The sequence below is a fragment of the Orycteropus afer genome, unplaced genomic scaffold, assembly GCF_000298275.1.
Source record: "Orycteropus afer afer isolate SDZICR_OR568_19922 unplaced genomic scaffold, OryAfe1.0 scaffold00026, whole genome shotgun sequence".
In the NCBI taxonomy this organism is placed as follows: Eukaryota; Metazoa; Chordata; class Mammalia; order Tubulidentata; family Orycteropodidae; genus Orycteropus; species Orycteropus afer.
Window position 1 is genome coordinate 17,716,968 of NW_006921613.1, and position 12,560 is coordinate 17,729,527.

The window sequence follows — 12,560 nt, forward strand, 5'->3', positions numbered from 1 at the left end:
AAAAAAAAAAAAAAGATATGGCCTATGTTAGTCGTGATAGATTTTTTTTGTTTTTTGTTTATTTTTTTTGTGGTGAAAACATATACACTAAAACATTCACCAACATAACTTTTACATTTATAGCAGGGATCCTAATGACATTTTTCATGTTGCGCTACCATTATTGCTATCCTTTTCCAAAATATTCCACCACCATTAGTACAAACTCAATGCCCTGCAAACAAAAGCTTCCTTTTTGCCCCTCCCTTCGACTGCTGGTAACCACTAATAATAATCTTTGGTATGTATGTATGTACGTATATTTTGTTTTTTCTTTTTTTAAAAACTAGCAGATTTCCCTCCTCTCCCCTCCCATCTCTAATAACCAACAAAGTTTCTTTCCAAATATAAACTTTCCTTGACTTTTTAAAATAGTGGACTAATACAATATTTGTCCTGTGATTGGCTTGTTTCACTAACATGATGCTTTTCAAGTTCACCCATGTTAAGCAGTGTTTCACAGATTCTACGTCATTCTTTAGTGTTGTATAGTGTTCCATTGTGTGTGTAGCACAGTTTGGTCATCTATTCCTCTGTTGATGGGCACTTAGGTTGTTTGCATCTTGTTGCTATTATAAATAGTGCTGTGATGAACATAGGTGTGTATATATATCTATTTGTGTCCTGGCTCTCACTTCTTTATATACCTAGTAATGGAATTGCTGGATCAATTTGTATTTCTGTTTCCAACTTTTTAAGGAATTGCCATACTGATTTCCACAGTGGTTGTATCATTTTACAGTAGTGTTAATAGAATTTTAAATTTATATTAAATGGAATTTATTTTGGATGATTAACATAGTGACATGACATACATTGATATTTTCAGTGCTTTAAAAATAGGAAAAATCTTATATTGTTTTGCATATAATCTATAGTTTTCACATTTGTGATTTAGCATGTGTAATAACCAAAATAAAAATGTACCTATGTTTGTCTCTTCTCTCATTCACCTACATCTCCCTCCTCCCAGCATTGCCACCACCACCGCCTCCTGAATTCTGCCCTGCTTTCAGCAAAGTGATTAACCTTCTGAATTGTGATATCATGATGTATATTCTCAGGACCATATTTGAGCGGGCAATAGACACAGAATCTAACTTGTGGACTGAAGGGATGCTCCAAATGGTATGTATACCTGGAATATTATCTCTACTTTGAGTTCTAGAGTTTTTAGGGATCTGGATAAGGTCATTATTCTAACTTTCTAAGTTCAATCAGAAGCACATCTAAAGTCCTAAGGGTCATTAAAAATAGCTTCTCTCTCTCTCTGTCTCTCTCTCTCACACACACACACACACACACACACACACACCCCTCTGCCACTGAGTCAGATCCGACTCATCGAGACCCCTCCTTGGGTTTCTGAGGCAGTATCACTAACGGAAGTAGATTGCCCAATCTTCCTTCCGAGCATTCCTCAGAAGGAAGATTGGGCAATCTACCATGGTATATATTTCCCTAGTGACTCACTGTCATATTTTTAATATCTTGGGAACCATTTATGTTTTAAAAAAAAAAAAAATCAAAAAAAGGCCTGCTCATACTAATAGTAAATTGGCATGTCATTGTTAATCATGATTTATTATATTTTTTATTTCACATGTATTACAAAGGAGCCCTGGTTGCACAGTAGTTAAATACTTGACTGCTAACCCAAAGGTCTGCAGTTTGAATCTACCAAGCCACTCGGGAGCAAGACCTGGCAATCTGCTCCCATAAAGTTTACATCCAAGGAAACTCTGTGGGGCAGTTCTGCTCTGTCAGATGGGGTTGCTTGGAGTCAAAATCAACTTGCAGCACCTAACAGCAATAACTACAACATGAGAGACAGTATAATACAGGCTTTGAAGGCAGGTAGGGCTAGGCTTGAATCCTGGGTTCCACCACATTTTTATTTTGGAGAAAGTAATAATTTTCTTATTGGTAAAATAGATTTCAGAGTAATTATTTCATAGCGTTGTTATGAAAATTACCTCATTCAGTAGAAGCAGCTATTTTCTCTTGAGATTATTATAAATTACCTAATCACTCCACTGGTGGTAGCTGTACCTGAGTATTTAGTACTTTTTGCCTTACTAAATTTTCTTTTTTCCTGGGTGTGCAAGAGCTGTAGATAGTGTCATGATGAATGTGTATCTCAGGTTTGTTACAAAAGTGATAAATACATTCATTAAAAACATTTCAAACCATAGGGATTTATTTTAAATGAAAAGTTAAATTTTTGCCTCCTGCCTCCCAGTGCCCTATTGAGGAGATAAGTACCCCTAAAGGTTTGTGGGGTACTGGGATTGATACGGTGGCTGCAATGATGAGCTCAAGTATAGCAGGGATTGTGGGGCTGGCGCGGGATCGGGCAGTGTTTCGTTCTGCTGTGCATGGGGTCGCTATGAGTCGGAAACGACTCGACGGCACTTAACAACAACAACAACAAAGGTTTGTATATTCTGGAGAGCACTCCACATTGGCACATATAGGCCTACCTCATTCTCGATGGCTGCATATTCCGTTGTATGGATATATCATAATGCATTTTACTGTTGTGTGTTGCTGTTATGTGCCATCGAGTCGGACCCGACTCATAGTGACCCCTCCTTGGGTTTCCGAGGCAGTATCGCTACGGAAGTAGATTGCCCCATCTTCCTTCCAAGGAATGTCTGGTGGGTTTGAACTGTCAGCCTTCTAGTTAGCAGTCAAGTGCCTTAGGCACTACGCCATCAGAGCTCCTTGTGCATTTTACTAGTGTCCTATTAATAAACATTCAGTTTGTTTTTAGGTCTTTGCTATAATAAAACACGCTAAAATAAACATCCTTCTACAATTACTTTTGTATTCTTAAGTGGGTATATCTTTCATACTAATTCCTAGCACTGGTTCTGTACCTTTACATTTTTTATAGGTATTGTCAAATTGGCCTTAAAGAGAGATAAACCAGTTTATTCTCCTATCACCAGTGTGGTGAAAAGTACTTACTTCCCAAAACTCTCGCCATCCTTGTGTTACTAAACTTCAAATTTTTTGCTATTCTAATAGGTGGTAAATAGGATTTTCTTGCTTCAATTGATATTTAATTTTAAGTGAGGTTTAACATCTTTCATCTGTGTATTCATCATTTTTCCTTCTGTGAATTGTTTGTCCACAACCATTGCCTATTTTTATTTCAATCCCCTTACTTATTTTCGTACCTCAGTTTAAATATATTTATGTGAAGAGGCACAGTTTTAAAGAATTTTTTTCATTTTTTTCTTTTTCAGGCATTTCATATTCTAGCATTGGGTTTACTAGAAGAGAAGCAACAACTTCAAAAAGCTCCTGAAGAAGAAGTGACATTTGACTTTTACCATAAGGCTTCGAGTATGTTTGAGTATTATTTGTCAGCAGTGTTAGTTTATTACCAATATTTAATCAAAACTTTAATTCTTATGTTTTTAATCTCTCGATCCTCAAGGTGTTGAAGTTGTCTTTTCCTAGCACTTTTAGTTTTAAACTACACAAATATATATATTTTTAAATCCCCTACCTACTGTGTGATCCCATTTTTTTGGCTACATAAAATGATGGCTTCTCAGTTTAATACCTTGCCTCAATATTATCAAAGTACAGCATCAGCCATAACTCACATGATCCATCTGTAGAAGTGAATAATGTGTCTGAGTTTAAAATGACTGCAGAGTCCAAATGAATATTAATGTCTTTTCTTCCAGGTTGAAAACAGTATAAAAGCACAGGATAGGTTTAGAAATGCTCCTGGTTAAGATCATTTTTTTTCAAAGCACATTTCAGGGACATTGATGATAACATCTATACTCAAGAGAAAAGCACCTCATTTTCTATTTATGTGCTGTGTTGTTTAAATATCTGAAGACATCATAAGTCTATCCCGTATTTCCATATTTTTGGCAGCTTTGTTTCTCTGTGCTTGTCAGTGAGCTGAGTGGAAGAAAAGTAGCAAATAGATAGATCATTAAGGGTAGCTTTCACTTAGCAATGCTGGTGGAAGATGTAGGAGGGAGACCTAATAAAGTTTTATCACATATCTTTTTAAATTTTGTACCTAGTGCTTCACATAATTGCACTCTTCCTTTGAAAAATTAATATAGTTAAAGGATTGATTAGCTAACCTTGATTATCTATGTGAATAACATTAACCAAAAATTATATTTTGCACATAATTAAGAAAGTCAATTGTGCAGTGTTTAAATGTTCGCCTGCTAACTGAAAGGTCAGTGGTTTGAACCCGCTAGGTGCTCTGTAGAAGAAAGATGTGGCAGTCTGCTTTCATAAAGATTACTGCCTTAGAAATCATATGGAACAATTCTGCTCTGTCCTATAGAGTTGCTGTGAGTTGGCAAAGACTTAATGGTAACAGTAACAGGTTTTATACATAATTATACAGATACATATTTATTTTTTGTATGTCATTTTTGTGTTTCAAAAAAGGATTGGGAAGTTCAGCCATGAATGCTCAGAATATACAAATGCTTTTAGAAAAGCTCAGAGGAGTTCCCCAGTTAGAAGGCCAGAAGGATATGATAACATGGATACTCCAGGTAAACCAAAAAAGTAATCTGATCCTATCTTGGCTTAAATACTTACGAATCCTCTCCTTGTCTCTAAAGAAAACTGCCATATTCTTCAATCATAAAGTCAATTAATGGATATTCATCTTCTTTGTTTTTTCTATTTCTGTGAAGGTTTTTTTTTTTTAATTAGGTAGGTTTTATTCATTCATGTCCTTATTCAACCAATATGTATTGAATGCCTAGTATGTGCTATGATCACTTTTAGCATCTGAACAAGACAGACAAGGAGATATGTTCTAGTTGAGGTATAGACAATAAACAGATAAGTAAGAAAATATCAGGATAATACAATAGATGATTAGAGGGTTACTTTAGTTGATTAATCAGAGGTGGTCTTTCAGGAGGTGACATTTGAGCTAAGACCAGAATGACATGGAGTCATTCTTATAGGAATCTGGAGGAGCATTCAAGGAAGAGAGAACAGAAGGTAGAGAACTCTAAGGTGACCAGAAAAAGACCAGTCTGTCTGAAATATATAATGGGGTGCGAGGGGGTGAATAGAGAAAGACAGGTGATGAAGATAGAAGGACAACCAGGGCCCAAATCAGGTAGGACTTTATAGGCCAAGGTAAAGTGTTTGGATTTTCTTTGGAGGGCAGAGGAAAACCATTGAAGGATTTTAATTAACACAGTCTGATCTATGTTTTTTAAAGATCACTCTGGCTAAATAACAAATGCTGGTGAGGATGTGGAGAGATTGGGACTCTCAGACACTGCTGGTAGGACTGTAAAATGATACACCCATGGTGGAAATCGGGATGACGATTCCTTAAAAAGTTGGAAATAGAAATACCATTTGATCCAGCAATCCCATTACTAGGTATATCCTAAAGAAGTGAGAGCCAGGACATGAATAGATATATGCATACCCGTGTTCATTGTAGCACTATTTACAATACCAAAGAAATGGAAGCAACCTAAGTGCCCATCAACAGAGGAATGCGTAACCAAACTGTGGTGCATACACAGAACACAACACTAAAAAATAACGTAGAATCTGTGAAACACTGCGTAATGTGGATCAACTTGGAGGACATTATGCTGAGTGAAATAAGCTAATCACAGAAAGACAAATGTATTAGTTCACTATTATAAAAATACATAGGTTCCTCATATTCTGAGGTGGTATGACTATGGAAGTGGATTGCCCAACCTTCCTTCCAAAGAGTGGCTGGTAGGTTGGAACCACCAGCCTTCTGGTTAGCTCTGGTGGCGTAGTGCCTAAGGCATTTGACTGCTAACCAGAAGGCTGGTGGTTCAAACCCACCAGGCACTCCTCAGAATGAAGATTGGGCAATCTACTTCTATGGTGATACTGCCTTGGAAACCCAAGGAGAGGTAGCTATGAGTCAGATCTGACTCGATGGCAGTGAGTTTTTGTGGGTTTTTTTTTTTTTTTAGTTATAAAAAGTCAAGAAAAGATTTCTATATGAAAGGAAACGTTGGTTACCAGAGATGGGAGGAGAGGGGTAGGAAAATTACTAGATAGGTTAAATTTATTTATTTAATATTTATAAAGATTATTAGTGGTTACCAGGGGTTGGAGGACAGGAGCTCTGGTGGCATAGTGCCTAAGGCATTTGACTGCTAACCAAAAGGTTGACAGTTCAAACCCACCAGCCACACTGTGGAAGGAAGATGGGCAATCTCTTTCCATAAAGATTTACCACCTCAGAAACCCAGTAGGGGTCACTATGATCAGAAATGACTCAATGGCAGTGAGTTTGATTTTGAGTTTAGGGGTCAGTGGAAGGGGAAACAGGGAAGCTTTTGTTTGCAGGACATTGAATTCATGCTAATGGTGGTGGGATATTTTGGAAGAGGATAGCAATAATGGTAGTACAACATGAAAAAAGTTACCAGTGTCCCTGAACTGTAAATGTGGAAGTTGTTATCTTGGTAAATGTCTTGGTGTATGTGTTTTCACCACAATAAAAGTGAAAGGAAAAAAAAAAAAAATCACTCTGGCTGCTATGTGATAAATGTCTTACAAGGGACAGAAGTGAAAGCAGGGAAACTTGTTAGAAAATTATTGCAATAATCTTGGTGAGAAATGAGCATGGCCTAGGCTAGCGTAAAGATGGCAAGAAGCTAGACTGATTCAGGTATACTTCGAAGGTAGAATCTACAAGACTTGCTGATAAATTTGGTAGAAAAGAAACAAAGAAACAAACTCACTGCCAAGGAGTTGACTCCGACTCATAGCAACCCCCATTGGATTTCCAAAGCTATAAATCTTTATGGAACTAGATTGCTTCATCTCCTTCCATGGAGTGGCTGGTGGGTCTGAACTGCCAGCCTTCTGGTTAGCAGTCAAATGCTTTAAGCACTGTGCCAACAGAACTCCTTCACACTTGATGAAAGAGATGAGAAAAATTCAAGTATCAAAAACGATTTTGAGATTGAACTAGTGGGTGGATGGCAGTGCCTTTGGGGAGAAGTGAATAAGGTGTAGAGAGAGTATTCAGGAATGTTAGTTTAATGGAACACCCTCTGAGTACAAACATGAAACCAGGGTCATGGTGCTTCCCTACTCACTGTGTTCTTTAAAATATTCTGACATTTTCAGTAGGTACTGTTTTGGTAATTAGAATATATGTAGTGATTATTTTTCTATATTCTTATCAGTTGGATTTTGTAGTACTGATTTGTACTTCAAGAAGTCAGCTGTTTTTACTACTCAATCAGAAAAACTCCTATTATTAAAGTTCCCCATGAAGTAGATTTTACGACTATTTAGTGTTTGTTAAATTTACCAATATAAAAATTTTAAAACATAAAACCAACACAGAACTACAAATGGATAATTATTCTACCTTTGTTAAGAAAGTAAATCAAGCTGTTATTTAGTCTAACATTCATATCCTGTACATATGACGTTATAAATTAGAGATTTATTTTTAATTATTAGAATACCCAAATTGATTACCAAAATATATGGAAAGCAGGTCTCTGCTCTTACAAACATTAATATGTTATCCCAACGCTTAATATAAAAGCTGTGTTGTAAGTGTTCCTTATAGGAGATTTGTCTGCATAAGATTTTGAAGTCCCTTCATAATACAAGTAACTTTTGTGGATGTCCCATTCTGTTGCTGAAATCTTGGTGTTTGTTTAAAAAAAAAAAATGAGGTAGATCTGTATAAGCTATTATGAAGAGCTCTTTCAATATATATGAATAAGTGAAAAAAGGAGGGATGAAACAATGTGTACTATATAGTAGGATTTCTTTTTATGAAAGTACATGTAAGCATGAATATGTATAAATATGATTATAAAGTTATGGTTGTATATCACAGGGCTTAGTGGGACTTGACAGTTATTCACGTTTATGTGTTTTACAAAAACAGAGGAAATTGATATATTGTGGAGCTCCAGAGGAAATACCATATTTCATTAATTTTTAAAATATGTTAATGTCTTTGAAATTAGGTTAAGTCTTAAAATCAATGGCTTCTCATAGTTTAACATATGTGTGTGTATGTGTACATATTTACATATCACTTTGTTTTTCTAAAAGAAATACTTATAATCTTTAACAGTAGTTGCTTTTTGGGGAGAGACTGAAAGCAGGGAGAGGGGTTTCACTTCTCCATTTTGTATCTTTGTTTTTACATTTCTTTGCTCTAAAAATGTTACTTTAAATTTTAAAAAATGTTTTAGCAGTGCAAAAACGGCAAGGAGGCCACATATTCTGACCTCCTCTAATCCCACAAGAGGAAGACAGGATTACCAGCAGTAACCCAAGGCCTATTACTGCAAGGCCAGACATGCTGCCTCCCTCCAGCCCTTTCACCAACCGTTCCTCCCAAACCCACCCCGTCTCTCCTGGGTTCGATAATTCGCTGCAGTGGCCACACAGAGCTCACAGATTATGGGATTTATTAGGGAAGCACCACAGGCTACAATTCAAGTTCCGGAAAAAAAAATGCTCAGTCTCTCTCCCAGCCCACGTCCCTCAGCCAACAGTCTCTCACAGTCTCTTTCCCAGCAGTGCTGGTCCCTCAGTGTCTCACTCGGTAATGCGTGTCTCTTGCGTCTCTTTCCCAGCAGTGCGTGTCTCAGGAGCCCGTGTCTCTTTCAGCAGCACGTCTTCCTCCACCAGCAGTCAGAGAGAGTTCTGCCTCTAGGAGGCCTCCTTTTGAGCCCGGCAGGGTGGTCAAACTAGCCAATCATAGCATCAGAACTTTAAGCACCCGAGAGAGAGTGGGCACCTCCCAGAACATTGTATTTTGCCACGCCCAACAGAAATACTCCACGTGGATAACATTTACAATCAGGAGCTCCTCAGTTGCTCATTCCACCACTGAGTTTACAATGACTTATGGGTAGAAAAGCCATACAAAGTAATTTATTAAACCGCAAGCAGAATGAACTCTAGACTAAGAAACATATTTTCCTTCTGGCAAATCAACAACAAGAGGCATTCTTCATTATTCCAGAGTATTTCAAACAGTTACCAAAATTAAGTTTGTTTTCCCTTTCTATGTTTTGAAGTTTTTCATTACAGTTTCATATATCAGAATATCTCCAGAAGTCTTTAAATGATGAGTTGTAGTTTTTTCTAGTGACACTTGTACTACCATTTGGTAAAGACTTTTCTTGCTGTCTGTCCATGAATTATCTGTTAGCCCTGAGTCTCATAGCTGTGGACTCAAAACAGCTGATTTGCTACCATCACCCTCCTCCTCTACTGAATGGCTAATCAACTAGGGAAGGTGTTTGTCACAGCCACAGGTTACTTTTTCTCCCATATATTGAAATAATTTAAAGTCAAAGATTTAATCTGGGGACATGATGACAAAATCAGATTAATGCGTTTTTCTCTTCCTGAGCATTTCATTTCAGATGTCCTCAGAGCATTTCATTTTCTCGTCACAGATGTTTGACATGGTCAAGCGATTGAGAGAAAAGTCTTGTTTACTTGTAGCAACTACATCAGGATCAGAATCTATAAGGAGTGATGAGGTAATAATAATATATAATAATGGTACTCATTTCCAATTTTGAACTTTACTGGCATTAAGAGCAGCTGCTTTTTGTTTCTAGGAGGCTGTTTGTTATAAAGTACATGAGATCTGTCTATTTCCTTTTCATTATGTTTATATATCACAGGGATTAGAGTATTTGACAGATAGTTATTTGCATTTATGTATTTTATAAAAGCAGAGGAAATTGAGGTGTAATAGCTTTTCATTGGGAAGGAAGGTTGGGCAATCCTACTTCCGTAGTGATACTGCCTCGGAAACCCAAGGAGGGGTCACTATGAGTTGGGTTTGACTCGACGGCACATAACAACAACAACAACATATTTCATTAATTTTTAAAATATTTTAATGTCTTTGAAATTGGATTATGTCTTAAAATAAATGGCTTCTCATAGTTTAATCAGCATTTTCTTTTAAATTTTTTACTGACAATAGTACAATAAAACTAGTAATATTTAGGTTATGAATTTCTATAATACAATGAATCAGATGTTTATGATTCTAATCATAAAATTATTACTTGTGGTTATTAACTGTCCTTACTGAAAGAAAATTCCTGAACTTAACTTAGAATAGAAATTTAAAAGGCACCACCAAATCCACCTGAATGATATTGTTAAAATTACCAGTCTTAACAGTGCATTTATGAGTAACTTAGACAGCAAGATGATTTAAATTTATTGTCAATGATTAAGTAGTTGACAGATGATTTTACATTTTGGTTTTATGTAATTTTACTTCTTAATGTACCTGCACTGAGTATAAACCCGTGAAAACCCATTGCCATTGAGTCTATTCTGACTCATAATGACCCTATAGGACAGAGTCGAATTGCCCCGTAGGGTTTCCGACACTGTAGAGCTTTACAGAAGCAGGCTGCCTCATCTTTTGCCTACAGAGTGCCTGGTGGGTTTGAATCACTGACCTTTTGGTTAGCAGCCAAATGCCTTAGACACTGGACCACCATGGCTGCTTGCAATGAATATAAAGACAGTTTATTAAGTATTTATTTGGCCTTTTACTTGATACTTTTGAAATAACTAAGTAAGCAGTTCCTTCTATCCTGTGATGGAGCCTGTAATGCTAATTTTGACTGGATTAGCATTATAGGCTAATGAAGTTTTATCAGATCTCATTCTAGGGAATTCTTAGTGAACAGTATATATAAATTTAATGGTCGATTTTGCCTGATTTTTGTGGTTTCTTAGATTACTCATGATAAAGAAAAAGCAGAACGTAAAAGAAAAGCAGAAGCTGCTAGGCTACATCGCCAGAAGATCATGGCTCAGATGTCTGCCTTACAGAAAAACTTCATTGAAACTCACAAACTCATGTATGACAATACATCAGAAATGCCCGGAAAAGAAGACTCCATTATGGAGGAAGAGAGGTAAAAGAAAGTAAAAACCCAAAATTAGCAACTCTTTGTTTTAGAGGAAAAATTAATCACTTTAAATCATGCTTTACAAAAAAATGTATTTTATAGTAAGAGAAGTTACCCTATTTTTAAGCTAGAAAAGTCAGAGTGAAGACTTTAAGGTACTTGTTCAATAAAATCTTATATTGATAAATGGTTTAATTACACAATAAAGTTATATTAGGGTCCTTTATGCACAAAAATATAAGGTAAGCATTCCTTTACTGACAATGTTGTTGTTGTTGTTATTTGCCATCGAGTCGGCCCCGACTCCTAGCAACCCTTCCTTGGGTTTCCAAGGCAGTTATCACTACGGAAGTAGGAATGCCCAACCTTCCTTCCGAGGAGTGGCTGGTGGGTTTGAACCGCCAGCCTCCTGGTTAGCAGTCAAGTGCCTTAGGCACTATGCTACCAGAGCTCCCTTACTGACAGTAGTATAGTAAAACTAGAAATTAATAAAAAGCTTTAAATAACACTCAACCTTCTAAATATTACATATTAGCAATATATTTTTAGAAAGTAGAGAAGAGATTATTATATATTTATCAAAATAAGAGCTAAGGTATACCCAGAGTCAATTAATGGCCTTAATGCTTTCATTATTAATTTTTATTGATTGATTGCCCACATAAGTAATTTCATTAATTTGTTCTCCTTTAAAACAATTCAAATAATGCAGTATGTCCTCTTTGACCATCTTCTGCATTCCCAATCTTTCCCCAGAGGTAACTATTATTATGAGCTTGGTGTGTATTCTAGACCTCTTTCTACATGTGTATGTAAAAAAATAATGAGGCTTGTTTTGTGTTTTTTAGCACTTTTTATTTTTTTAGGAATTTGCTTTCATTTAACTAGACATGTTGTTGTATAGCTTGTTTTTTACTCAATATCATAAATATTTTCATGTCGGTACATATGGATCTATAGTGTAGATTCTACCTTATTTTTTATGACTGCTGCATAATGTTCTGTGGTATTGATGTACAGTATTTTGTTTATCTTATTTTGGACATTTAGATTGTTTACAACTTTCCCTTATTACAGTGTATCAGTGAACATCTTTGTGCCTCCTTGTGTAGTTGTGCAAATAATTCTCAAGGGTGGAATCCAGTAAGTTGAAAGGTCTGGGTCACAATTATTAAAAATTTTAATAGCTATTGGCACTTTGCCTTCCAAAGTGGTTTTACCAATTTCTACTGTCAACAATGTTATGAGTGTACCTATTTCTCTCATTCTCACCAATACTCGATATTATCAGTACTTGAAGATATTGATTTTATGGAAATTACAAATTTGTGCCAACTGAATTTCCTTGATTACTAGTTAGGTTGAGCATATTTTAATGTGCTTGTTCACTCACCCTTGATATTTTATCTTCTGGGAATTGCCTGCAGTTATCCTTTTCTCATCTCTATTGAGTGCTTTGCTCTTATCTTACTAATATATGGAAGTCCTTCAGAGATAATGAATACTAAACTTTGTTACATGTTTTCCTGTTTTATCCTTATTAATTTTGGGGTTTAGTCATAGAGA

The 12,560-nt window shown here is 36.2% G+C and overlaps 1 protein-coding gene across 1 annotated transcript in view; it reads left to right on the top strand.

Annotated features, from left to right (window-relative positions):
* The window catches only part of UBR1 (ubiquitin protein ligase E3 component n-recognin 1), a 224,454-nt gene that overhangs the window by 150,214 nt on the left and 61,680 nt on the right, over positions 1–12,560 (top strand). Inside the window, exons 25-29 of the mRNA XM_007935324.1 lie at positions 1,013–1,167; positions 3,294–3,393; positions 4,480–4,589; positions 9,504–9,590; positions 10,819–11,000. Of these exons, the coding sequence (XP_007933515.1) occupies positions 1,013–1,167; positions 3,294–3,393; positions 4,480–4,589; positions 9,504–9,590; positions 10,819–11,000 (634 nt within the window). The remainder of the gene's footprint in view (positions 1–1,012; positions 1,168–3,293; positions 3,394–4,479; positions 4,590–9,503; positions 9,591–10,818; positions 11,001–12,560) is intronic.